Genomic DNA, 26,859 nt, shown 5'->3' on the forward strand with positions numbered 1-26,859 from the left:
CCCCTTGTCCCAGTTGGACTCGATGATCCTTATGGGTCCCTTCCAACTCAAGATATTCTGTATGTACATATATGTGCATGTTGTTCATGTGTATTTACACACACACACACTGCAGTGAACAGTGAATATACACTAGTGGGTATGTACTTGTGGGCAACTCCATATACAGACAGATAATTCCTATGTACCTACGTGGACACACATATTACACATGTATATACATGAAACAGAGCTGCCTCAAGGCTGAAGCAAGGGATGGAGCCCAGCTGCAGGATGCAGACCCAGCAGCCCAAGGGCCCTGACAAAGCCCAACAGCCTATGCAAGGCAAACAGGAAAAAAAGCAAGTGGAAGGGATAGCACCCTGCAGCACTGCAGTGTGAGGTGCTGCAGAAGTGACCAGCGATGTGTCATCTCAAGTGACTTTTTACATCCTCTGGCACCTGGGATTTTACCAGGGAGTTTCCTGCCTGAATTCTTGCACTGATGGCAGTTGTAGGGCTGCAAAGCTAAAGGGCAGACACACACAGACACACTGTGATTGCTTGGAAGGCCTTTTGGAAGCACAGACTCCAATCACACACATGAAATTGGGGTATTCTCTCCTGGGAATTCCAGTATGTCCATGGCTGGGATATCCTCACACACCTCTGGGCCAATGGGTGTGTGCCAGAACACAAGGATGCCACTCACCACAGCCGATGATACGCATAGCTTACACTTAAAACATCAGAGCTGACATCTTGGGGGTTGAAATGCATTTTTACTATTTATATAGAATCATAGAATCACATTTTAAAAGCTGGACAAGACCTCTAAGATTATCCATTCCGACCATCAGGCCATCCCCACCATGCCCACCACCTATGCCATTACACATTCGCTACAGAAAAGTCAACTGGTTCAGGGTACACGCATACCCAGAATAGGATTGGAATTTTTTCAGTTTATCTCAGCCAGTTGCACTTTGTGGACCTGTCATAATGGGCTAGAAACTTCTCTGTGGGGGCTTCAAAATTTCCCTTCAAAACCTTTTTCTAGGGAAGATAACGTTTTTGGCTAAATGCCCTCTTTGCAATCAGCATCCTGTTTGCATTGAAACCTGCAATGTCTTATTAAATAAAAAAAGTCCCAGCGCTGTGCAATGGGTTTGATGAAGGAGTGGAAATTATCCTCGGGAATACATCTGGATAATTCTGCTCTCTAGTGACACAGGCAGGAATCGTTCCTTCCACTCGGACCAAACACTTTGCTTCTCCTCTCTCTTTGCCAGATACAGAAATAGAAGGGCAAGGCAGCCAGTAAAGTAAAAGTAAAGAGGCAGGGGAAGGGCGGGGAGGAAGCGAGCACTTTCAGTCTTAAAGCAGTTTCACTTTAAGCAGTGGACAAAATTTCGGGTTAGCTGCTGTCTGTAACCCCTTCTGCACAACCTTAGGCCATGGGAGCCACAGAAGTGTCAGCAAAAGGGATCGTCTGCACTGGAACCACCCCTGTGTTGTGCCTTTTTTTTCCTGTCTGTCTGTCTTGCTCTCTCTTTCCTCTTCACAGCATGTAATTTACAGTAAAGACACAGGAAGCTGAATGATTTCCTCCGAGGAAAGTACCTGACAAAGAGATGAACGAGTAAAATCACCAGGCCCTCAGCCTTCTTCCTTACCCACATGTTCCCAATGGTTCCAGCCCCTGAAGGCACAGCAGGGGTGAATCTTTCCTGCTGCAATGCAAGCACAGGTGGCTTGAACTTGGGAATGACAGCAGCAATTAGCAACGCTGCATGTCATATCCAGCTCAACCATTCACACACTGCATTATCCTCAATATCACCCAAAAAGGGCACACATGAAAAAACTTCTCAGGTGCCGTCCCAGTAAGACCACAAGCTCCCCATGCTTTAAAGGGGATGACAGTGAAGTGTGTGTGTATCTCAGTGTAGGAGTAGAAGAGATGAAAGATAGAGATTGTGCTTGAGTAGAACATCAGTTTGTCTGCTTATCTGCAATGGACCAACTTCCTCTCTTTCTTTTCCAACTCCTTCTAGCTGCAGAAAACCTTCCTTCCAACAGAGGTGTTGCAAGGCTTGCAGGTGGATTCATTTTCCTGCCCCATCGGGATGCCATTCCTACTGCAGAATGAAATAGGCCTGATTCATCCTGCAGGAGGAACGTGGTCGGTACCAGCCCAGATGGAGACCAGTGGAAATCCCTCACCCACTGAAGTGAAACCCACCTCAGTGTGCAATCACCAGCTTTGCATTGCTGCTCCTAAAGCTGTGGGCCGGAACCTGGGAGAGTTTGTGAGCAACTGCAGATGACCCAGAAAGTCAGAGCTCTTATGTTGTCTTTTATTTGTTTCCCTCTCACCTAAACTGACATCTTCACCACGAAGAGGTCATGTTATTCTCTAGATGAAAGGTCTGATAAAGATGTGTTTTTTACAGCAAGGTTGATCAGCCTTCCAAGAACAAACACTGCACGTGCAGCTCCTGCTGCTATTTGCTTGCAGTCTCCTGGTGACAACCGCTCCTTGTTTATCAGAGCAAACATATGTTGTGCCCACAGAAAGCTGCAAAGGCACTGTGGGCTGAGATTTCTTTACCTGGAGAGGCTGCTGGGGAAATACCCAAGAAAGAGGCACATGAACAAAGAGAGTCAGGTTTCTGAGCAGACTATTTCAAAGAAAATGATATGGAAATCCTGAAGAGAGGATACACCTGACTGCTAGTTTTAGGTACTGCTGAAGCCCTGCTTACACACAAGTTCTCTTGAAGCAAAGCAACTGAAAGTTGTAATTTCAAATGAAGTGACTCCCTGTATGGGAAAGATGGAAAACAGAAGCTGCCTTCTGTTATGGATCACGAGGAGGGTTTGAGCTGCTTGCTCACTAGTGCAAGCTCGAGAGAAGATAGTTTTGTGGTTGTGCTTAACCCAGCAACAGATGAGATGTTTCCCTTGATTAATGAATCAGAGCAGAGTCAGAAGGAGAGCTAAGGGAGCTGCACCTGGAGGTGGTGCACCTAAAGAGTGTCTCCTCCAAATGTGAGGTCTTGCTAGGGTCACAGTCTGATAAAAGGTTTCTGCAGAGCTGGGCATGCACAGAGTGAAGGAGCATGGATAAATCCAATGGGGGTTGGAAAAGTTGCTTTGCCACATGCATATCTCAAAAGTACCCCTTACGGGTAACCCATGAATTCTGTTCCCCTCCCAGAATATCTCCCTCAGTACCTCTGAGCCCTTGGATCTCACTGCCTGAGCTTCTGGAACCTGTTCCCCTCCTGCCCTCTTGGGCTCCCGCATGGAAGTGATGGGGAAGCAGTGCTACTCCAGTGCTACAGTGGTTTACTAGGTAGGCAATTGGAGAATCCGTGGCAGATCCATAAATGAATTTCAAACCTGAGTGCATTTTTAAGCCATTCTTACAGGTGATGATCAGGAAGAGAAGGGAGAGAAAAAGCAGATAGCAAACAACCCATACAACAGCCCATGCTGGAGCCCTCTGGTACTGAATCAAGCTTGTGTCAGCTCAGATGGGTGTTTTGGCATGAATTACTTTAAAGGTTTGCCAGTTTCTTTCTCTTGGTAGTAATCATGAAAAATACCAAGCAGGGCATCTGTCAGTGAGTAATTACAGGAAATACCAGCATTCTTCTGTGCAGCATGCACACGTCATCTCTGGAACAAGGTGCAAATCCAAGCCCATTTCCAGCAGTCCTGTTGGGATCTGTCAACCACCAGGACATCACAGCCAGACTCACTCAGCTTTGTGATAATGCTAGAAGGGAGGAAATTGCTTTGTAAATGTCAACTCTTCCTCTGAACATCTGCAAACAGACTGCAAAAGCTTTCAAGTCTCAGTTACATAAATTTAGTGCAATTTCTTAACAACACAAAGAACATCTTGAGAGTGGAGCATGTTTCTTCATTACTGGACTTGCTCTCTTTCATGGTGCAAACCATTTGCTCTGACAGACAGCAAAGAAGAGCTGTTAGTTCCTGAGAATGAATTGAATACAGTGCAGCAGATCAAACCCTTTGCAGTGCTCTGGAAGGTCAAGGGAGATTTGTGTCTCCTATGCAAAACAAACAGTATTCACTAGACGACAGTCAAGGATGGCAATGTCTGGACCTGGATAGCTGAAGGATTTACAAGCACTGCTAAACAGAGCAGCACGGAGCAGGACAGACAGACTCTGTGTGCCATCTGCCGGCAGCCAACCACAGCTTATGATGGGGGAGGAGAGTGCCAAGAGATTCTGGCATAGGAACCATGTGATAAGAAGACCCCCAGTGCTTCACTGATTCTGTGAGGGCCTTCTCCTGCTTCCCCAGCTGGGCATTATCCTTTCTCAGATAGTAAACCCCAACATGGAATGCCATTCCCAAGGGCTAACACAACTGACACTTTGAAATGGAAGTGCTGCAGTAATATATGCATATAGGAAGGGGAGAAATTAGGAAGAAAGAAGTCAGTGGTGAAGTGATTCCTTCCCTGCTGAGAATTCCTTCCCTCTTGAGAAAGTGCTGTTCTCATGCACACACGTTTTATACCTTGTGAAAACAGCAATATCTGAGCTTACCTTGCAGCTGGCAAGGAAGGGGCCGAAATATTTGCTCTGTTTGAGAAGCACAACCTTGAAGCAAGGCAGAGAGACTGGATTAAAACAAAAGATCTTTTATTGTCTTCAACTGAAGAGCATGATACAGAGGAACTACACATAGGTTTCATTCATACAAAAAGAGAGCCCTTTATTTACACAAGTGTTCAAAGTCACCAATGGTACCTAACAACAACTCTGTGCTTTCCTTGTTTTCTTTTGTTAGTTATTCCCACCTAGATGGAGCAAGCGTTGGTCAGTAACACTGAGAAAAACGTGTAGAAGCTTTTGGGCAGGAAAAAAAAAAAAAAAAAGAAATGTGTTCTAAAAGAAACCAAATCCATAAGGACATCTCACTGCAAGAAACCCAGCAGAATTCTTACAGCCAACCACTAACAAAAGGAACAGTTTTAAGTATGGGCTCAGCAGCCTGATCATTTTCAGCCTTTTACTTCCCCATGTAAGTACAGATACCCTGGACATGCACCAACTCAACAAGTATGAAAAAAAGGTAGAAATTTATTTAAAAGTAATTGTGCTTTTATTTAAAAAAGAAATTTACAATCAGACACTGTCCTGCTGTGTTCCCAAAAGCATTGTTCTCTTAAAAATGACAAAAACTTAGCTTATTATTATCATTATTATTATTACTTTGTCATTATATTAATAATATTAATTTTTTGCTTAAGTTTAAAAATGTACTGCTTTCCCTGCCCCCCTCCCCCTCCCTTCTTCTTTGTGGTACTTGATATATATATATAAAAAGGCTTTCCAACGACCAAAGGATTTCAATTATATCTAATAATAATAATAATGATAATTAATCATACACATTTCTGTGTACGATATGTAAAAAATATGGCTGGTTCTAAAACAAACTACCAATATACAAAGCTGTTCTCCCTCCCCTACCCTGGGCCACCCAAGAGATAGTCAGATCGTGGAAGAACTTCATCCCAGAGGCTGAGAAAAGAAAAATGAAGAAAACAGCATACAACCCTTGAGATCGTTGTCTTTGGCGTGAAGGACATCAGTGGTGGGCAGAGCTGGAGCTGCTCTGCTGGAATTGCTGGGACACATAAGGCTCATCGTTTGGGCTGTTGTGCCAAGGGTTGCGATGCTTTGGTACGACTACCAGCTCCTCACCCCCATCACCCCAGTGATGCCAGAGATCCCCCCACGCCCCCCGTTCTCTGTCCCTCCCCACGTCGCCCCGCCTGTAGCCCTTTCACCATCCCAAGGCTTTATGCTCGCTTTCGTCTTCCTTCCAGATTTCGAAAGCTGGAGGGTCTCAGCTTCATCTCTGCAAACTGGATGGAGTATTCGTGGCCCTTCCAGTGGAACCAGTTAACACCCTGCAAAGACAAAGATGAAGCGTGAGAAGTCACACATCCACTTCAGTTCCTTCCCTGTTGTCAGCCTTTGTTTCAGCTTTTAGAATCACAGGATCATGAAGGTTGGAAAAGACCTCTAAGATCACCAACCTCAACCCACCCCCACCATGCCCACTGACCACATCCCTCAGCACCACATCTCCATGGTTCTGGAACAACTCCATGGATGGTGACTCCCCCACCTCCCTGGGCAGTCTGTGCCAATGCATTACCACTCTAACTTGGCAACAGAGACACAGCAAATCAAAGGGACTTTGGGAAGCACAGGTCTCTGGCCACTAGCACGCACAGCCTGTACAAAGTCATAAGCTGTTTCCCAGAGCTGTCACTTTTTGCCTGGCCTTCATGGCAGGAAGAGCGTTTTGTTTCACACTTGAAAACTACAGTTGTTCTCTGCAGACTTTTGAGATATCCATAGAAAGTCATACAAAACCATCAATACTTCTCCAGCTGACGTGGCATTCTTGTTTTGTGAGCAGCTGTCCCTATCTTTTCCTATTATTCTTTCCTCTGGAGGGTGGGCTTGGCTGATGGGTTTCTGGCTAGCTGAACCACCAGACAGATAACTGCAATTCCTCTCCTTCTGACACATTACAAAAGCCTTCAGACACCAAACTCACCTGACTGTGGTTGTTGTCACCATATCTGCCCATCAGATTGACTCGGTGACAATTCTTGTACCAGAAAGCACCCTTGTATGACAAAGCACAGTTGGTGATAGCAGAATCATTGTCCTTGTCAAAAGTGGAGAAGGATCTTCCATTATGGTAGGTCATGGAGTCACCTGGATGGAAAGAGAAAAAGCAAAGTCAGTGAATTCTGTGATTTAGATTACATGGGAGTGATCATACTGCACAAAATGTTTGGGCTGTACCATGCATCTGGTTGTGTATCTAAGCTTCTTCAGCATTGATTTGTTTTACTTCAGAAGAAAGCACACAATTTTTGTTTCAGAAGGCAACTCAAACCACTTTGTTCAGCAAAATTACAAATGTCATTGCAGAACTCTGCTGCATATTCCACTGAAGAGATGAGACCATGCCATGTTATTATTAGCTGCGTAAATGACAGCAGAGTATTGACCAAATGAGATATGTGGCTGCTTAGTATACTTGTTTATATTCTGTCACAAGCATGCCATAAAAAGTGGCATCTAAATAACTGGAGGATTTAGAACGGAAACATAAAAGCCACTGATACGTTCATATTTTCAAACGCCTGACATCCAGAGAGAGGGACCCACTGTGATGCTCATCTTCAACGTGCACAGGCTGGAAGCTTGACTCAGCTGAGAGGAAATTGCAGAACAGAAGAAATACATATTTCAGTTCACCTGCTGTGCCACTGTAGCCATCCACCCTCAGCCGGTACCGGGTCTTGGCGTCTCCGACGCTGAACCTGTCGTACACAGCGTAGGCTGTCTCACCTCTGTCTTTCAAATCCACACGCAGCTCGTACTGCCCCTGAGAGCTGATTTTATGGAGGTTCTCCAGACCTGTAGAAATACGAGAATGATCCATATGTCCTATAAAGGGTGTCAAACTGGCCTGGACAGATACCCCAGGACAAATACCCCGTGACAGTAACACCGGTTAGGAAGATAAGCTATTTGAAGCTGTGGGACAATGTCAGCACAAAATGAAAAAGAAATACTTTTAGAGACTAGCTCAGCCCTTCAAATCACAGCAGCATGGAGCACCTTGAGAAAAGTAACCAAAGCCAATGCTGCGTGACAGTCACTGTCTTCCATCTATGAGCAAATAAAATGTAGTCCAGCCTCTGCACATTTGCTTTTTACCCCATTTTACTTCATTAACTGTTGTGTTTTTCTTATTAGGGATATCCTAGGAGTACAGCAAGAAGAGCATTTGCAGCTGCATCTCAGGTTCTGACTTCTTACAGAGCACCAGTGAGCATCAGTTTGGTATATTTGTCACCCAAGAGATTTGACATTTATGAAAAGGACTGGGTTGGACCTGGCAGTCTCAGCCTCCCCTGCAGCTTGCTCCTCCTTTGCCTGGACTGTGTTCCCCTTTAAATGCCTTGTCACTTGAGCAGAGGCTTCAGAATGGCACCTTGTCTTTTGGGTTTTCTTTGCTTGTTTGGGCTTGCTAGAATAAGATAAATTCTTGCCACTTACCTATCCAGAATTCATCCTTAGGATCTCCAAAGCCAGCCACGTAATTCTTCCAGTTCCTGTAGAAATCTTCCTTTCCATTTTGGCGCCTCAGGAACACCTACAGCCCCAGCATGCAAGAAGAGTTACAGTCAAACTGCCTTAGCCAGAAGGAGTGCTAGCAATGCAGCTGTTGCCAATGCAGAGCTTGGCATTGCTGCTCCCCTGCCCCTATCACTCATGCAGCAGTCTCACTGCAGTTACTGAATCATACCAGGTTTGGTGAACACTCATTTTTTTTAAGTAAGTCTTCTCTATTCCATTCTCAGACTCCCACAGGTAATGTGGTCTTCTAGTTTCTATTCTCTGCATCTTTAAACTCTCCTTCCCATCTAAATTGAGTCAGACTCCCCTCCTTTCACCTTATTATCTGTTTTTAAGGTATCTAAGATGGTCATTTCAGCTTCTCCTCCATCCACTGATACTGCAGTAACAGAGCTCTATGAGCAGTGCTGAAGGAGAGCAGGGATGCAACCTAACTTTGTTCTAGGTATATGCAGATACATTTTATGGTGCCTTGGGCTCCCCTTTTTACTCACAATCCATCCACCTCCATCTTCAGCCATGTCACAGAAGACTTGCAGAGGCTGTGTCCTGTCTCCATTCAGATAAATAGTGTAGAGCCCAGAGGTGACCTCTCCATTCAGGAGAGCTTGGGAGCAGTCTTTAGGATAAGGATAAAGAAGACCAGCTGCGCAAAAAAAGAAAATAGAAAACAGTCCTTGAGAGATCAGCAATTACAATTAACTTGTTGAACTCAAATGACTCATGGTGATCAACGGCATAGTCATGTGCTAAGCCCGGAAACTGGCTCGTAATTGCTATCATACACACACAAAAAATTACAATAAACATAAGATGACATGCATTTTTCTTTTGGGTAAGGTTTTGCACATCTGTCTACACTTTTGGGAGCACTGTAAATGCCATATAACTCCTCCCTGTTATGAGGGGAGTACATCTGCCAGCTCAATATTTAAATGGTGGAACCCCTGTCAGTTAGCCAGATGTCTCCTGAATACACAGAGATGAATCCTCCTATTTCTGGTGTCATCCTGCTTTACACAGGGACTGACTGGGAGCAGAATGGGGGCTGTGTGACTTCCACGAGTCCTTGGGCTGAAGTTGGTACAAGGGCAGTGGAGCAATGGAGATGGTTGAAAGTGCTGCTGGGTCCGTGAAAAGGGGGACAAATGATAGGCAAAGTTTTACAGTTAATACTAAGCAATATTATATTTTTCTTGCCATCAAAAGATGTGTCAGTGAGACCAGTGACTGCCAAATATGTCAGCTGAGAAGAACCCTTCAAAGAACCCAATCTACTCTGGAATTCAACTTACCACAGGGCTGTCCTATTAGAGCTGGAATGGACAGTACACAAACTGACCTCAGAAAGAGGACAAAAAAAAAACCTGTCCAGAAATTCAGCTCCAAAGACTCCTGAACAAATGTGTGTGTTTGGGTGTTGTTTGCTTCATTTCAATTTAAAAAGCTGATTTGTTCTAACTACTTGCTATACACCAAGATAAAAATTACTCAAGGGGTCAGTGTGGATTTAAGATGTGACATCCCATTCAGGATCTTACATGGGAAAGGTAGGATGTTTCATCAGAAAGAAGACTACAGAGATAGTGTGGCTGGATGTAAAGGAACAAAGGTCATCCTTCCAGTTTGGGGGAAGCAGATGATGCTACAGCTTCAGGAGAATGGGACTTTTGTACTTTCATCTGCTTACACACTCTAAGGTCCTTACTTGTGGTGAAAACGGTCTGGATCGTTTTGCTCCTCACAGATCTGCTCAGTGCCTGGAGTTTCACTGTGTATTGAGTGGATGGGCTCAGCTCTGTCAGGGTGTAAGAGGTCATCTCAGGGTCTAAGATGACTTCCTATGGGGATGATAAACAACACAAGGAGACCACAGTGAGAAAATCATACTAAGTGGAACTGTACCATACTTCAGTTTCTTTTTGTGGTGATTATGGTTGTATCTTTAACCATTTATATTATCTCATGCAAAACTTGTATTCCTCAAAGGTTTTTTTCCTGCTCGCTTTCTTCAGGAAAGTTGTATGGAGGTGAATGTTTCATGCCATAGTCTGTAAGCTGTGTGGTTTAAAAGCAGGTCAGCACAAAAGTTTACACAATTTGGATATACACACTGCACAGATGACTGTGCAGCTCACAAAACAATTGAGCAAGATCATCCTTTAAGACAAATCTGGAAATTTTGTTCTCCAGACCTCAAAAAGCTTTTTTCTTGTGTGTGTGTGCAACTTTAAAGAACCGATTTTCAGCATGCTCAGGCAATCTGCTTCCCTGAAAATCAGAACCCTTTCTGGAGCATCTTTACTGTCCAGTTTTGAGGTACAGCCCTTCAGCTTTGGATACAAGTGCTCTACCTTGACTTTGCCATCAATGGACTCGTAGATCAGGAGGTAATCAGTGACAGGAGCACGCGGAGGCCTCCATGTTATCACAGCTGTTTCTGACTGAACCTCGGTAGCACTTAAATCTTTTGGAGCATCGAGTCCTGAAGGAGAGAGCAGAGAAATTACAATCACACACTGATACTGTTTAGCACAGAGGTTATAGGAAGATTATAGGAAGGAAGGTTATAGGAAAACACGCTTTCCCTCTGCAGAAATTGAAAATTAAAGAAGAAAAAAAAAGTTATCCTAAATTTTATGATTAAAAACATAGTATGAGTGCTTTCAAAATTCAAGTTCCTAGCAAAAAGCACACATGCTGGCTGAGGTGGTGGTCGTAGAGGAAAGTAAGCCTTGTGGGATCAAGGAGATGGCAGCCTGCCTCCTCTCCCAGCAAAGTGGGACACAGCACCTGTAGTGAACTGGGTGGAGAGGGTCTCGCTCTTCTGTACATCCTTCACAGCATGGACCCTCAGGGTGTATTCCGTCGCAGGTCGAAGGCCGTTCAGGTCATACTCCACTGTGTTTCCTGATACCATCTGTGTGACTTCTGGCTCTAAGAAGAAAAGACAGAAGAGGGAAGTCGTTCAGGCATGCCTTGGTATGCTCATCCGTGTGCTCCTCTAGGTGATGCTGGGTTAACAGCAGAGCCCTCTCTAAGAGTGTTAGCACTCTCTAGTGTTCTTAAGAGTTATAGCACCTTTTCAAGAAGTTCATGAGTTCAAAAGTATCTTTGTTCATGCCTGAATTAGGAAAGCATTAACTAAATTGGTGGTTTTTAACATGCTTCCAGCAAGGCGTCTCCATCAAGTGGCAACCACCCGCTCCCTTTTGGACCTGCCCTCCTGGAATCGCAGCTCCCTGACCCATCACGAACTCTTCTTACCATCCTCAGAAGAGTAGGAGACAACGTAATTATCCACAGCTGCAATTGCAGGCTGCCAGGTTGCCAGAGCCTCTGAGTCTGTAATGTTCATCACTACCAGTCCTGATGGGCTGTCCAGAGCTGGAAGAAACGATAACATGATGAAGGAATTTGGCAATTACTATCAGCTCTCTGCAACTCTCTGTTGTAACCATAGAATGTAAAATGTGCAAACATTACTGCTCAATGCAGCAGCTTTTATGGTTCCCTTTGGAATAGTGGAGCTCTGCAGAAAAAACGTCAGTGCCTATAAAGAGACATCAAATGCCTCCACTGGAGACGGGAGGTCAACGCGTGGAAAGATTAAACACTGGGAACAGACATAACTAACTGCATTCTCAGATCAGTCCTGATAACATCAATCTTAACAGCCCTGTCAGAGCTGACATATTTCTCTCAACACCCTCAAGTCTGGACTGCTTCTTGGAGCGAACTCAGGAGACAGAGCTTGGGAAAAATAACTAATGTGACGGCAATTGATAGCCACTGTGACCTTCCAACAGCTCGCCCTGCACTTATAAAAATAAACCAATGCAACAGCCAGCTAACCACCCAAACATCATGCCTTACTTCCTTGTGGGACTCTGCTTTGCACCTCCTTTTATGCTCTCCCTATGCTGGGAGAGATGCCTGTCCCCAGTATGGCTGGAACAGGCTATAAATTGCACTTTATTATCCAATCTACATCATCTTGTCCTTGCCACAGTTCTCTGAACACTTGTCAGAGTCCAAAAATAACGAACAAATGAGACTTCATGGTGGCAAAAACATTTCCCGTGGAGACATTTAAAGGTATACTGTAAGAAAAAAAAAAAACAAGAGAGAACAAGATAGAGGATGCTTTTGTGCTTAGGACACAGTTGTGAATTTGGGAGATGCGGAGAACACAACAGAAAGTGGGCCCAGTGAGCTGGTTCTTTGCTCCCACATCAGTAGAATGGTAGTAATTAAACTTCCTTTTGTTTCTGTATATTAGGATTGTAAACACATGGATTGTCTGTGCCCCACTGCAAGTCAGCTCTGCTCTTGGCAGAGTGGGAGCCTGATCAAACCTGAAAGTTCTCCTCTCACCTGAAGTAGAAAGATACAAAGGAAAGAGGGGACAAGATTAAAGTCCTTCATTCCTGAGTCTGTTCTGTGATGCAGACAGTGTATATAGAAACCTGCTATTTATGTATTACCTGTTTTCAGAATTCCAGAGATGGGTTCGCTTTCTTCAAAGCCTTTCACAGAGATGATATTAACATTGTAGTCTACACCCGGGACTAACTTCACCAGCTTTGTCCTTGTCTTGCTTCCATCGACTGTAACAACATTGGGAGTGCCTAGGACAAATGTCAATGTCAATGGATTAATGGCAGTTCTCCATAAATGCTTGAAAGAAGTGTGTTTCAGGTTAAACACGTTGTGATCAATGTGAATTCACATGTACAGGAGCTCAATTTTTCCCCAGTTTGTTAGAACCACTAATGGGAAAACAAACTGTGGCCACAACACCTGACTCTAAGACAATGGTTTCTATTTCTTTGCTATTGGCATGCCAACAGTAAGGAAAAGAATCAGTATTTCTGATATCATACTTCATACAAGAGATGAAAACAGCACTACCTGCATACAAGATAGGACTTTCTAGTTTAAAACTACTTGGCTTCTTGCAGAGGATGGACAAAGATAAACCAAGTCTGATGATGTTCTCCTTCACTCATCTCATTTTAAACAAAGACATACTGTACATTATTGTAAGTTGTGAAGATTTATGACATACTTCTTTCAAATTCCGGGTTTATTCCAGCAGAACACATGGGCAAATGCTTGATCATGACTGTAGGTCATTCCTTTTCTTTTGTGGGATCACTATACATGGACGTTTACATTGTCTAGAGACCTACATCTTTACCTGTCTTATTTAAAAGCACCTCTTTTATGATCCTGGCATATGCAGAGTTTGCTCAATAGTTGTTTCCTTCCAGAGATGTCCCTAAGTTATGCTAACAACGCACTGAAACAGGGATATAATACTGAAACCACAACGGGGATTACTAAGAAATACCACTACCTTTGAGAAGTCTGATAACCATGGCTTACAGTTGTTGTTCTGAGGGCCATCTCTCAGATACACTTTTCACTCTTCCCCTTTACCATCTCCCTCCACGTCCCCACACTCACCGCCTGTGACGGGGACATAGGAGACCCTGTAGCTCTCCACGCGGCTGCGGGGGGGGGTCCAGCTGACTGTAGCAGAGTTTTCTGTGATGTCTGAGAAGGAGATTCCCTTGGGAGATCCCACAACTGTCGGTGGAGAAGAGAGGACAAACACACCACAGAGAGAGAAAAGGTCAATAATTTGTTTGCCAGCTCTTGGTGCTGTGTCTTGTATTACTCCTGCGTGCCAGGAGTGATGCTATCAGTACTCTACAAAGCAACATGGATGCGGGCAGTACCACCTAATGGTTTTATCACACACTGAGAGCAATAATCTACTCGGTCTTAATTTTCCATTTTCAGTAATATTACAGTACTTTCTAATTTAAAAGTGCCACAGATTGTCCACAAAATAACAGAGATTTCAGTATATAGAGCAACACTTACAGGAGTACTATTTTATTACCACTGTACTTATCTGTTTTTCTAACCTAGTTTCACTTGGATGATTCTTAGTCTTTATGTTGAGTTTTGGAGCCCTGTTTGTGACACACAACAACCCTTAGCAATGCAGAGATGCCTCTCCTTGAGCATAAACCTTCTACCGTAGGATGCCTAAATGAGACCCAGGCTCATTTCCCCCCGTAAGAACCATCCTCTCAAGCACTGCCTGCCTGTAACTTCCGTTGGCTGAACCCTACAATATTAGGTTTTCTTCTTGGAAATACTATTAGAGACCATGATTTTTTTCTAGGTAATAGGAAAGGCACTTGTGGTATCACCACAGCTTTCTGCCATACAGCCCAGCCTTACCCTGTCCAAACCTGAGCACGACATTTCCCTGTATAAAATAAGACTGGTGAGCTGGGACACACTCATTGGTACAACCTCGTTGTTTAGCCTTGCAAACAAAGTCCAACGAGTGTTACCAAAATGACCCAATCTGAAGATGCAAACCAACGTGTGCCGCAATCTGAAGCATTCTACTTTAAAGTTTAAGTAAGCTACTGCAAAACATGATTGTAAGGGCTTCTGAAAGGACATGGTGAAGGAATCTGCAACTTCTAAGTTTACACTCAGCATCTCACTTCCAATTTGCTTTTTTGACTGTAACCAAAACAACGCTGAAATGTGAAAAGAAACAAACAGCCCACACATACTGACTTAGTCATTAGCACAAAGGCGACAGATCCCAAACATAAACCACATAAAGAGTGGTGGAAACAAGCTGTGGGCAAGGGGAAGGTGGCAAAAGAAGGAAAAAAAAGTGACTGTGCTTGGAATAGATTGGAAAGAACGTGTCTGCGGGAAAGAAGTCAAAGAGGGCTGTTTGTTCTGTGTGTCCCCAAAGCTCCAGCAGCAATGCACTAAATCAATCCAAAGTCAAGGAAGGAAAAACAACTGAGCCCTCAAGAGAAATGTAAATCATTTCTCACAAGGCATTTTGGGCTTGGGAGGCTTGATCACATGGAAAAGCCAGAGAAAGAAAGAGTAGAGAAGGAAGAAAGCAAGGGAGGGTTAGCAAAGCTACGTGACCTAAACCGGCTACTCAATCTAAATTGTGATGGATAACTTCATGAACCACAGCCCTCTTTGGTCCAGCATTCAGGGGTTTCATACACACAGATACTTCAGCCTTACCCAGAAAATAAGCACCTAACCGTGTCATTTGAATTCATACATGTTTGCCATACCAGGTAAACTGCTGCATAGCAAATAACAGTACAAAAAGCCTTAACTGCATAAGACATTCACATCCCATTACCCCAACTGCATCTGCTTTCCCAGGAGCAAACATAGCAAACAAAGCATGCGGGACCCTCCTGGGAAGCACCAGTCTTTGAATGAGTACCAGAAAGGTAACAGAGTGGTTCCTTTGAGCACAGGGAAATGAAACAGCAGCAAGTGATACCATCTTGAGCCACCTGAAAGCCAGAATTAAGCAGGCATAAAAAAAAGCAGGCCAGGGTGCTTCTGTTTTTTTATCACAAAAAAACTCAGTGCAGCTGTTGGACAGACACAGATCATCAGCATTATCCTCCAGCACCACTCCTCATTAGCTCTACCTGAGATTGAGGATTGCCTGTGAGGTCCGTGATACTTACAGAGCTCTGATTATTGTTGGGTTTTTTTGTTTGGTTGGTTTTTTGCTACATATGTTCTTTCCTCACTAACAGACTACACAAATATGTTCACTGGCTTTCTTCTACTAAGAATCAGGAAGCATCAGACTGTATTTGTCACATATAAAGAGCATTTTGGGATCCTCTCAGATGAAAAATCCCATCAGAATGTGGCAAAACACCACTTAAAGAAGAGGAAATTAGCAGCATGAGTCCCACACTTCCTACCAAGGATATTAACTGGCACACAGCCACCAGTCCCCTGCTGAGGGCTGAACTGCATCTCCACAGATATTGTACAGAAGAATCTCCAAGAGACACTTCCTCCGAGAGCAGCAGTGTGCAAACTCGTTCTTGCCAACTGGATCAGGCACTGAAGCTCTGTGCAATGCTGCCTTGCTATGCAGTGATCTTATGGTTAATGTCCTCTATCCCAGTAGAATTGGTGAAAGTAAGAAAGGAAACCACAGAGGAGGACAGTGCACCCAGTGGTGAACACGCAAGGTCTCTCCTCCCTCTTCTTCCTTCCCATGGGTGGATGGCTTCGCATGCAGAGATACGAGGTCAGACCTCTAGAGAGGGTTGCTTAGTGATGCTTAAAGCAGATGTCTTCAACTGCACTGATTTACACCAGTAGCAGATCTGATCCCTGATGACTGCATATGTTTACACAAGGGTATGTGCTCATGTAGGGAAGAAGGGAGAAGTGTGAGTGATAAATACAGAGTGGGATTTTCAATCCTTTCAGCTTTCATTTTCATGACCTCATTTCCATGGTAATGTTTGGGTTAGGTTTGCTGGCCTGTTTGCTGGCAGTCTTTGTTCCTAGCAGGATTTTTCTGATTTTTCTGCTTCCTTTACTAAGGCTGAAGGCATTCTGATACTTATTTCTTGCTCGCTCAAACACTGTACACAGGCTAGAATAAGGCAAGGCTGCACACGAACCTGTCCAAGCCACCCATTGCAGAGGTAGCAAATGTTACTTAGCCATTAAACTGGATTTGTTATAAATATTCACGTTTCTCCAAATAGCCAATTCCTAAATAAGAAACTAGTTAGATGCCTTGGTGGCCCCAGCTATCTGATGCAGTGTAACATGCAGCTTGAGTTATTTAGCTGGATTTTTGTGGCTCCAACTCTATTCTCAATTATCCATGGGCTATTTGCAGCTGAAAAACATCTTTGGGGCTACTGGCGCCATGAGGTGACATGTGCTAAATCTCCCTGAAAGGACCAAATTAGAATGTAGTCATGAGGAAAATGATAACAGTTAGTGGTTTACCATAAATATCCTGAAGTCAGTGAAAATGGGGACATGCTGCTAATAAGTGCAGTTGACTTCAAGCATCCTTCTCCATTATGAGACAGCCCACATGAGCCCAGAGAAAGGTGCTCTGAAATGGATGCATGTAAATGTCTGGGTGAGTGGGTATGTGTTTATTCAAGGGCTGTGATGGCAGATAGTGGAGCTGCTCAGAAATGTGCCTTTCCATGCTAACAACTGCCACCGCAGACATTGAGGTGAGTTGTAAGGTCATGCTATTTTAGGGCAAGCTGTTTCACAATGAGTTATTGTTGGTCCTTTGCTGTGGATTATAGCTGGACACAAAATTTTTTACACACTTCTGTTGGCTTCTTCTTGCACTGAACTCAACCATCCTCTTCTCATTCCCCTCCTCCCAGAATTAGGTTGATATGAAATCACTGTATTTTCAAATCAGTAAGCCCCACGTTTTTTAAAGAGAGAATTTGAATCTAAGAGCATTGCTTCATTTTTTTCACATTTAAATATTTCAAAATGACATCATGATACTGATGGAGAAAAAAAAAAGTTCAATTCAAAAGTGTCCAAATGAAATGCTTCAAGTTGTGAACCCATTCTTCATTTAAGTTAATCTGAAGAATTCAACCTAAGCCTTAAGAACTTTTTACATGACCAGAATCTGCATATTTTCATGCAAAAACAATATGAACAATCGAAACTTGGGTAGGTGACATGCAGGAGACAGTTTGAAGGTCTCAGTAACCGCTCAGACCACCTAGGAAAAGGAGAAATGTTAACAGAATTAGGCATGAACACATTTTTCCTACCACAAAGACAATACCTGTGGTTGCTACTGAGTTTATGGGTTGGGAGCGCCGTCCACTGCTAACTCCATAGAGCTCAATTTCATACTCAGTGCCCTCTTTCAGCCCTGTTATATCGTGGGTGCGCTCATGGCCTGGTACTATGAGTTCCAGTGGATCAGATTTCCTTTTGGTATCCCTGATTTTTAGAACAAAACTGTCGAAAACCCCATCATCTGCAGTCCAGGACAGACGGAAGCCGTCTGGGGTAGCATCTGAAACCAGAAGGTTGTCGACCTCGGGTTCTGCCTCTAAAAAAGATAGCAGTAGGGGAAAAAAAAAGTGATTGTTTGAATCAGTTCATTAGTGACCTTCCTGAGGTCTGGCTATAGCATACTGCAAGCATCCAACCACAGTTCAAAGAAAGGGAAAGAATCTGCTGGCTAGTGAAAACAAATAAAAAAAAAGAACATTAGCATTTTACACATACCAAAGAATATATATGAGGGTGTGTGTGGGCTCATTCAAACTATTCACTCTATCATAAGTCCACTACATGGAAATACATCATTTGCCTCTGCCATGCAAAATTACACATGCTGATAGTAAGTTGGAAGTGCACCGGTCCCTTACTTTCCATTGAGTTACCCATTGCATGTGAAACCTTTAGACATGATAAAAACAAGCTCTTGTTATATAGATCTGCAGGCATGCCTGTAACGTGGTCAGGTCTCTGTCTGTTAGGAAGACAGCATAGAAGTTTCTTGAAAGAGTCTTTTTCTTCATGCAAAACCCTTATTCCATGCACTTCTGGCCTCTGTGATGCTTTAGATCAGAAGAACCCTTCACTTTGATGTAAAACAAATGCTGAAGCAGCAATGGGGAATCATGAAAATTCATACATTTAAATGCAATGTGCAAGACCTGCTGTCCTTGGTGAACAAACCCACTCAAGAGGATCCCAGGAGCTGTAAGTTATTAAACAACCACAAAACACCTTCAGCTCAGTATGGTCAAGCATCTCTACCAACAGAAATGCTGTCGGAGTGCTTACTGTCTTAGAGCATCTCCAATGCACTTTTATCTTCCAGAGGAAGATGTTCCTATTTATTTTCTCACCAACCTGCAGTCAGGTTTACTGCTGCATCGTCAGCAACATGGAGATGAGACTTGAGGGTTACAGGGCTAGAGAATCAGTCTGCAACAACTTTTCAAGAAAATTATTCAAATGCTGCTGGAAGACAGCAGTTATGATGAGGCTGAGAACACGAGCTAAGGTTTTGTGGAAAGAGATGCCAACGTTACGGTTGGCAGTGACCACACTGTGTTCTGTGTGTGGAACACAGAGAGAGTGAAAGAAACGAGGCCATAGGCAGGAAAACCAGGATGATTTCCTCCTGAAGATCCCGACGGTTGGCGAGTTGGAGAATGCTGAGGTGCCCAGCAGCTGTTAACAAGACGAGCTCCCGCATGCAGCTATTTCTCTTGAAAGACTCCAGTTAGAAGTACCTGCATGAACATAGCAGAAATTTTCACCCCTCAACCCACGTCATGCGTCTCTACAGGATCCCTCTCAAAGAGAAAAAGGAAACATCAAGTTAAAAGGAATAGAATTTCACTGGTGAACCGATCAACCACGAGGAGTTATGTGTAGCCACGATGCAGAAAGGGATGCAAAAGCCAAGGTTTGTTTTGCAAATGGATTGCATGAACCAACTTCCGTGTGAGAAGAAAAGCAAGAAAGAAAAAAAGTGGAAGAGAACAATTTGTTCACATTCAAATACCTGTAACAGCCACAGTGCTTAGGGGCTTTGTTTGGTGCCCCTTGGCAAAACCATAAAGCATAACCTCATAGCCAATGCCAGTTATAAGGCCTTTAAGCTTCAGTTGCCGCTGGGCTCCCGTAAGGAGGAACTCCTGTGGGTCCAGCAGCTTGCCAGAGTCCACCACGACTACAAGAAAGCTGTCGAAGGCATTCTCCGATGCCATCCACGACACTGTGAACCCATAAGGGTTAATATCAGAGACAGTTAGGTTTTCCAGTGGGGGCATGGCCTCTAAAAGAAGGGAAGGTGCAAAAACACACACAAAAAAAGAAGCAAAAAAAAAAAAAATTGCGAATTAGAAAACGTCACAGATTCCACCAGACATAAATCACAACTTTTTTCCCCCAAAATGTGGCATTAATTGAAGTGTATAGCCCAGATCACAAGACCAGGATTTTCAATGGAGCCTCCAAAAGTTAAATGTTCAATTCTTAATTTTCCTTTAGCGCATCTTAACACCTCATCTCACAAGCTCCTTTGAAATTCCTTCAAAACTCAACGGGTAAGCACATTACTCTTGTTGCACATGCACTAGAAGGCAGATATAACCAAAACAGTTTTAAAACTGTTATGCACAAAGCTTTCATTTCCTTTCAGTTGCCTCCACCACGGCTGCTTTAGGGACAAGTCTCAACCTTGACATTCACAGTTCCTATATCTTGCATTCCTTCCTCTCTACCTCACATGAGTATCTCAGCCTGTTCTTCCAGCAGTGGAAGGTCAGCGATGCCAGCAGGGCTGTGAGAAGCAGGACATCCATCAGCCAGGCCACAGCCAGTGCAAGGACTAAACATTTGCAAAATTGCTTTTGTGGGCAACAGGAGAGAAGCAAGAATTTGCACCAGCTAAGGGCAGGGGCTAATGATCACAGAACAGAGCAATAACCTGTTCAAAGAGCTTCACAGGCAGCTGCTAATGTAGCATGTTGACAGCTTAAAGAAATTCCAGTGAGGGGTCTTTTTTTTTTTTTTCTTTTACATCAGCTATGATCAGTTTGTATCCGTTTGTCAAAGTTCAGAGCTGTGGACCAATTTCTCAAAACTTTCCCACTGTGTCTCTCAGACAAAAAGGCCAAATTTTCACACGACAGTCAAGCTCACACAAAATCTGATGAGTCAAACAGGGAGATCAGCTGGCTCTGCTACGCCCCGGCCTTGACACAGCATCCCAGGCATTGCTAGAATTCTCTAAACAATTTGACAAACCACATTGTGTTGGCCTAGGAATTAACTCATCCAGTCTTCCATTGCTCAAATTCCAATCGCTTACGAGGAGAAGTCAGTTAAATGCAAAATTTTCTTTGGCTAACAGTTTTAGGTTTGTTTTTTGACTTTTCACAGCTGATGACATTGACACTCTGTTTGAGTATCTCTGGGATAGGTGTGGAGTGACACCAGTATATTAAACCCAGGAGGTTTCTGCAAACTGTTGGCACATCCAACTGTGGTGTGGGGTGCCACGTGTTTACCTTGTTGTGGGAAGCTTCCTCTCAAAACGCTAATGCCCATGGTTTGGTTTTAAAACAGAAGAGTTTTGGAAGCAAACACTTCCTGACTTGTAACAACATTCATTAGGTGGCAGGCCAAAGCTGGTGCAAAATGCAATCATGTTCCCTAAGGGAAGGGATCGTGGTCACTGATTTTCTTAGAAAGTGCTGGCCCCAATGCTTCGAGGGATGCTGCTCCTTCAAGGAGTGCTCCCACTGTGCATTAGTGCAGTGAGGAGGAAAAAGAAAAGGCCTCAATTTCTGCCTTAATCCTATTTAGACTTCCATAGGTCTGTGTGACAAGTCCTAGCAGTGCACACTGGCCATGTCATACACAGAATGTGAACACTGTAGTATTTACTTGACTATATCAGCATGTGATGTTCACTAATCCCAGATAAAATCTGGCCAAACTATTCATACATAGATGAGTTCATAGATGAGTTCACCGAATGGCCTGGGTTGAAAAGGACCACAATGATCATCTAGTTTCAATCCCCTGCTATGTGCAAGGTCACCAACCACCAGAGCAGGCTGCCCAGAGCCACATCCAGCCTGGCCCTGAATGCCTCCAAGGATGTACAGGTGTAAGATGTATAGGTGTAGGGATGTATAATGGATGTATAGTTGGAAGTAGTGACAAATTTCTCCCTTAATTACTGGGAGTTAGGAAAGATCATAAGACATGAGAAAAAGACTCCAGAGAGCTCTTGAATAACTTTAAACTATTACTCCTCCTAAAATTTTTTTAAGGTCAACATGCCTGCTGCAACCCATGCTTGCGCTAAGCTTCAAATAAAAGCATCAGTGCTGGATACTCAGTGCTGTAGCCCACACTTCTATCCATGCGGGAATATATATATATATACATATATATGTATATATGTATATTATCAACTGATAAACATACTCCAAACCTTTCGGCAGGTACCTGTCATGACAAAAGCAGTGAGGGGCTCTGTGTGAACACCTGCATCGGTGGTGCCCTTAATGTTAATGTCATAGCCAGTGTAATCTAGCAGGCCTGAGATGTGAGCGCTGCGAACACCTCCCGACACCGTAAGCTCCTGGGGTTCGTGTGCTGCATAGGAATCTCTAACATGTATGACAAACTTGGCAAAAGGCCCATCTCTTGTGGTCCACGAGAGGTTGAAGCTGTCGGGGGTGACATTTGTGAGTGTGAGCGTGCCCAGCTGTGGCTCAGCTTCTGAAGGAGAAAGGAACACAGGTGAAGACAGAGCATTACTTTGGGGTGGGGGGAAGAATTAGCCATGGGGGGGTGGGAGGGGTTAGAGATACTTAAAGCTAAAGCTGAAGGGGTTAGCCTTCTTTTGCAGTGGTTGAGGAAAGGAAGAGCACCGTAACAACTATTTTGTAAGGTTTTGGAAAGAAGCCAGTGAAATTAGTGCTGATTTTTAATTATTTTTCCATTCAGCGTTCTTAAATGCTCAAAAATTTCTTCCTGAAATGTGGGCTTGATTTACTGAAGCATCAACAGCAAACAGCCCCATGATACAACCACAGAAACTGCAGTAACTCAGCACTGGAAATTTAACAGGAATACCCAGACTCACAGCAATTCTGAAGTAGGATTCAGGCAGAAATTAGGATCAGAACAGATGTCCTTGAATACTGACTTCAGCTTAGCGTTGCTGTTGCCTGGCATTGTAGATACTCATATTTTTGGACCCAGAAGTTTATTGGGGTTTTAGTCCTAGCAGTGATCATCTCAGCACTAATCTCAGGCCAAAACCTCTCTGGACTCAATGGCTAAGATGTTCCTTGTCCCCTGATTAGGCACAATCAAAGAACATCTAATGGACTGGACAAAAACAACCAAGCAATGCTATTGCTCTTCCTCTTTCTGACTATTCAGAAACTTGGCCTTCATGCTATAGAAGGGGTATCATTCCTACTTTAATCTATTCCATTTAATGTAAAATCACTGAGGATTCATTAGAGCCCAAAAAGGCCACAAAAACGACCCTGCAGTGAGGTGGCCTGGGAATCCCGTCTGCTCTGAATTTCTCTTTTTCTCTTGCCAATTGAACCAAGAACACCTTGGGAAATGCAGCCAGTATGATACCAGGGAATAACTGTAGAAGTGATACATGCTGGGAGAAAAGCAAGAAGGATGTATCAAACTGACCAAGAAGAGTGAAAGAATTAAATTCTTTTGTTATCTAAAACAAGAACTGCTGCAAGATGTTCCAATTTTTACCAGCTGTCCCCAATTGCTTTTAATTAATAGTCGACCTCCCTCAATGGAAAAGTCTTGGAAGAGGTGAATCCAAGTGGCCCCGATTAAGGACACATGGCCACTGTCATGCTGCCAATCAATGCCTTCATGGCTGACAGTGAAACATCACCATGTAAGCATAATACCTCTGAAGATGGGAGGAGATGAGAAAATATCCACAATGCAGACAGGCTTGAGTGGAGAACCCAGTGAGACCGAGCATGGAGCCACCAGCCCCGCATGCAGCTCAGAGGTGACAAAACCGATCCTTTCCAGTCTGGTTCTGACATGGCTGCATTCCTTCACATGCCATTTGCATCCAGTCAGGCAGGCTCATGACATGACACCCAGACTCCAAAGAGTACTACATGCAAAACGAGTTGGAATTCTCTCTTCAGGAGAGTTTCGGTGAGCTCTTGGAATCACCATCACCACAGGAAAAGCTCTGACTCATGGCGAAACCCAGCAGGTCTCAAGGACTAAAAGACAGCAATACAAGTAGCAGTGTGGTGGGCTGACCATCAAGAAAGGGTGGACTTCCTATGTAAGCCCAGTTTTCTGCTGGGAATGCTTAAAAATGCCGGGCAGAGAAGAATGCCAGAACTAGCAGAAGGTGGCTAGACCACTCCATGCAATTTTGGCTGGTCATTGAGCATGCTGCACAAAACTCCCACAAGAGATGCAAATGTCTTGGATGACATTTGGTTTTAAGAACAAAGAACCAAAATGACATGCAAGTGCCACTCTGGCTGACAAAGCTACAAAGCCCTCCCACCCACAAGGAAGCAAGTGAGGATGGGATGAACAGGCACATCGCTCAGATCAAGTGAAAAGATATTCTGTGAAAAACATTAACCATCTGGAGCATGTCAGCTATATATACACAGCACTTGCTGATAAGTGTATATATAATGAAACCAATCATGGTTTACAACTGGCTCCCTTAATGCTGGGGGCACTTTTCCAGCCTTTTCCATTGTCCCAGATATCTCTCTTTCCAAGCACTCACAAGGTCAGTTCATTTCAACCTCCCCTCATGGTGATGTTCCTATACTTTATCAAAGTATGAAGTATAAGGATGATGAGTTGGAGCCACGTTTCAGAGCAGTTTGGTGGACAGAAAAAGAAAGAAGAGAAAAAAGCAAACCTAGAAGTCGAAACAGTGAAATACCTGTGGTTGCCAGTGCTGTCAAGGTCTGACCACCTTGCCCATCAACTACACCATGGAGCTGGACAGTGTAATTAGTGGCAGCTTTGAGGCCGGTGACTACATAGTGCCGGGAAGCCCCTGGCACTATTTGCACCAGTGAGTCCAAAGGGGAGTCAGAGTTTCTGACTTCTAGAATAAAATGGTCAAAGGCATTGTCCTGTGCTTCCCACATGAGCAACATGGAGTCTGAGGTAGCATTTGATACAGTGAGTTTGCTAAGGAGAGGTTCCTCTACTATGGGAAGAAAAACAAATGGAAATGCGTTGCAATTATTAAAACCCAAAGCAATAAAATAAAACAAAAGTTTGAATTCACATGAGCCACAGGTCACAAAGACCATCTAGCCATATACTTCTTGATGTTCTCCATACCATAACCTCAGTGCCCACTTTGCCATGATTCAATGAGGAGATTCACAATCTACTGATGCTAGAAAATGCAACTCTGCATTATCTTGACAAACTGATATTTGATATTAAACTTGATGTCATTGACTACCTTAATCTCCTGCTATAACAAATAACTATGACAACTTTTCCAGAGATCATGTCAGCAGGAAAAAATTGGTAGAGGTGTTAAATGATCACAACATGGGCTGTTATCTGTCTGCTGTGAGAAGCACCTTCTGCTTCTGTAACCTAGTCCTCTCATCCTCTCTTACTCCACTTCCATGCTATAATTGGCCAAAGCACATTTGACACTTCCTTCTCTTTGAGGGCCTTTTTTGGACACACTATCAACAGTAAAACCTCAGGACATGCGATGTGCCAACAGCTAAATGCCTACCTATTTCCTTTATCAACATCAAATCAAAACTGAAGTCTGAAGCTGAATTCAAGCAATCTATTGTCCTTGTAGGAATCTGCTGACAGACTGAAATTTGCCTGAAACCCATTTAGGATAAAAACTGTATCTATAAATTGGCTTATCTGAAAGAAGGAGTGTGTCCTCAATGCTGCACAGCACATACTGCAAAGCTATCATAATGAATCATCTCCCACTTGCTTCTTGGGAAATTTGTTTTGCTTCTCATCGGTCTCAGAGATTGTCCCTACCCTAATGTTTGAACAAGAGCTAACGCATCATTATGTGAATGAAATTGCATCACACTGTGATTGACTGACTTTGCTGGATGGGACGGTGGCTTAACATTCACAGCTCAAAATGTCTGCGGCAGATCTTCTTTAGAAGGTGTCAAACAGTGAGGTAGAGAATTTGGCAGTGGGCAGACTGATGGGGTATCTGAGGGCAGGGAAATGGGCACAACCTGCAAGGAAGAGTTAGAAGAAAGGAGAGTTAGCACTGAGGTAGGTTTTATATACCTGTTGTAGCCGCAGCACTTATTGCCTGTGTGCGGAAACCATGAGAGATCCCATAGAGGTAGACAATAAAATCAGTGCTGGGGGAAAGCCCTGAGATATGAGCTGTTCTTGAATTGCCTGAGACGTTGAACTCCATGGGCTCCAGCAACCTGTTAGAATCAATAATTTCAATAGTAAAGACGTCAAAGTCCCCATTGGTGGTCGTCCAAGAAAGGTTGAAGCTTTCAGGAGTAATGTCGGAAACGGTTAGCTCACCAACTTCGGGGTGTGCTCCTGAGGAGGGAAACAACATCGGTCAGAAGTGACAGCCCCGTACCCCAACCTGCTCAGAAATGATCTGCTTCGCTCTGCTCATGCTGACAGCACTCCAAGCTGCCCTTGGAGAAAAGAGTTTAAGTAAAAGCTTGCTACAGGCAAAATAGTTCTTAAAAGGGAAGAAATGAAATGACAGCAACTCAAAATGCTAAAAAAGAGGAAAAAGAGACAGAAAAAAAAAAAAAAGAAAGGAAAAAAGGAAGGTTAAAAGCTTTAGCTATTTCCTTTTGCAGCCATGCATCTTTGAGGTCTGAGCACGAAAGAAATCCCAAAAGAACATTTCCAAGCACCCCAGGGCACTTGGAGAAGTCAGCTTCCAGTTTTAGGAGAAGCTAAAACCAGAGGAAAAGCTGTATCCAGAGGAAAAGGTTGTGTTTTGTTTTAGTTCTTCTGGTTTCCCTTTCAGCTTAAGTTTATGAAAGCTGGCATGTAATTTGGGAGCTGGAGCCAAAATGCAAAGCAGTGATAGCTGCCTTGGGGTTTCTTCCTCTCTGCAGACATCCCTGACATGCTCCAGGAAGGCTCAGAAAATTCTGACAATTGAAAGTCCCCAGAAGGGAAAATTCTGAAAAGCCGGATGCCGAGGATGACCCAGAAATGGAAGGGAAAACCTCAGCAG

At 43.7% G+C, this 26,859-nt stretch overlaps 1 protein-coding gene across 6 annotated transcripts in view; it reads right to left on the bottom strand.

The window, feature by feature from the left end:
• Positions 1–4,650: 4,650 nt before the first annotated feature.
• TNC (tenascin C) overlaps positions 4,651–26,859 on the bottom strand; it is a 97,942-nt gene continuing 75,733 nt past the window's right edge. For 3 of the 6 annotated variants that reach the window (XM_090121591.1, XM_090121590.1, XM_090121592.1), the window contains exons 12-24: positions 25,926–26,198; positions 17,881–18,153; positions 13,677–13,799; positions 12,692–12,835; positions 11,472–11,591; positions 10,998–11,141; positions 10,559–10,689; positions 9,913–10,045; positions 8,699–8,850; positions 8,124–8,220; positions 7,317–7,478; positions 6,604–6,767; positions 4,651–5,944 (exon numbers count right to left, since the gene is read on the bottom strand). In XM_090121591.1, the coding sequence (XP_089977717.1) occupies positions 5,834–5,944; positions 6,604–6,767; positions 7,317–7,478; positions 8,124–8,220; positions 8,699–8,850; positions 9,913–10,045; positions 10,559–10,689; positions 10,998–11,141; positions 11,472–11,591; positions 12,692–12,835; positions 13,677–13,799; positions 17,881–18,153; positions 25,926–26,198 (2,027 nt within the window). In that variant the 3' untranslated portion in view covers positions 4,651–5,833. Of the gene's footprint in view, positions 5,945–6,603; positions 6,768–7,316; positions 7,479–8,123; positions 8,221–8,698; positions 8,851–9,912; positions 10,046–10,558; positions 10,690–10,997; positions 11,142–11,471; positions 11,592–12,691; positions 12,836–13,676; positions 13,800–17,880; positions 18,154–19,626; positions 19,900–22,085; positions 22,362–24,564; positions 24,838–25,925; positions 26,199–26,859 lie in introns of all 6 variants that reach the window. The other 3 variants (XM_090121595.1, XM_090121593.1, XM_090121594.1) reach the window with 3 other exon arrangements.

Source organism: Phasianus colchicus, chromosome 19, assembly GCF_987193195.1.
Source record: "Phasianus colchicus chromosome 19, bPhaCol1.hap1.1, whole genome shotgun sequence".
Lineage (NCBI taxonomy): Eukaryota > Metazoa > Chordata > Aves > Galliformes > Phasianidae > Phasianus > Phasianus colchicus.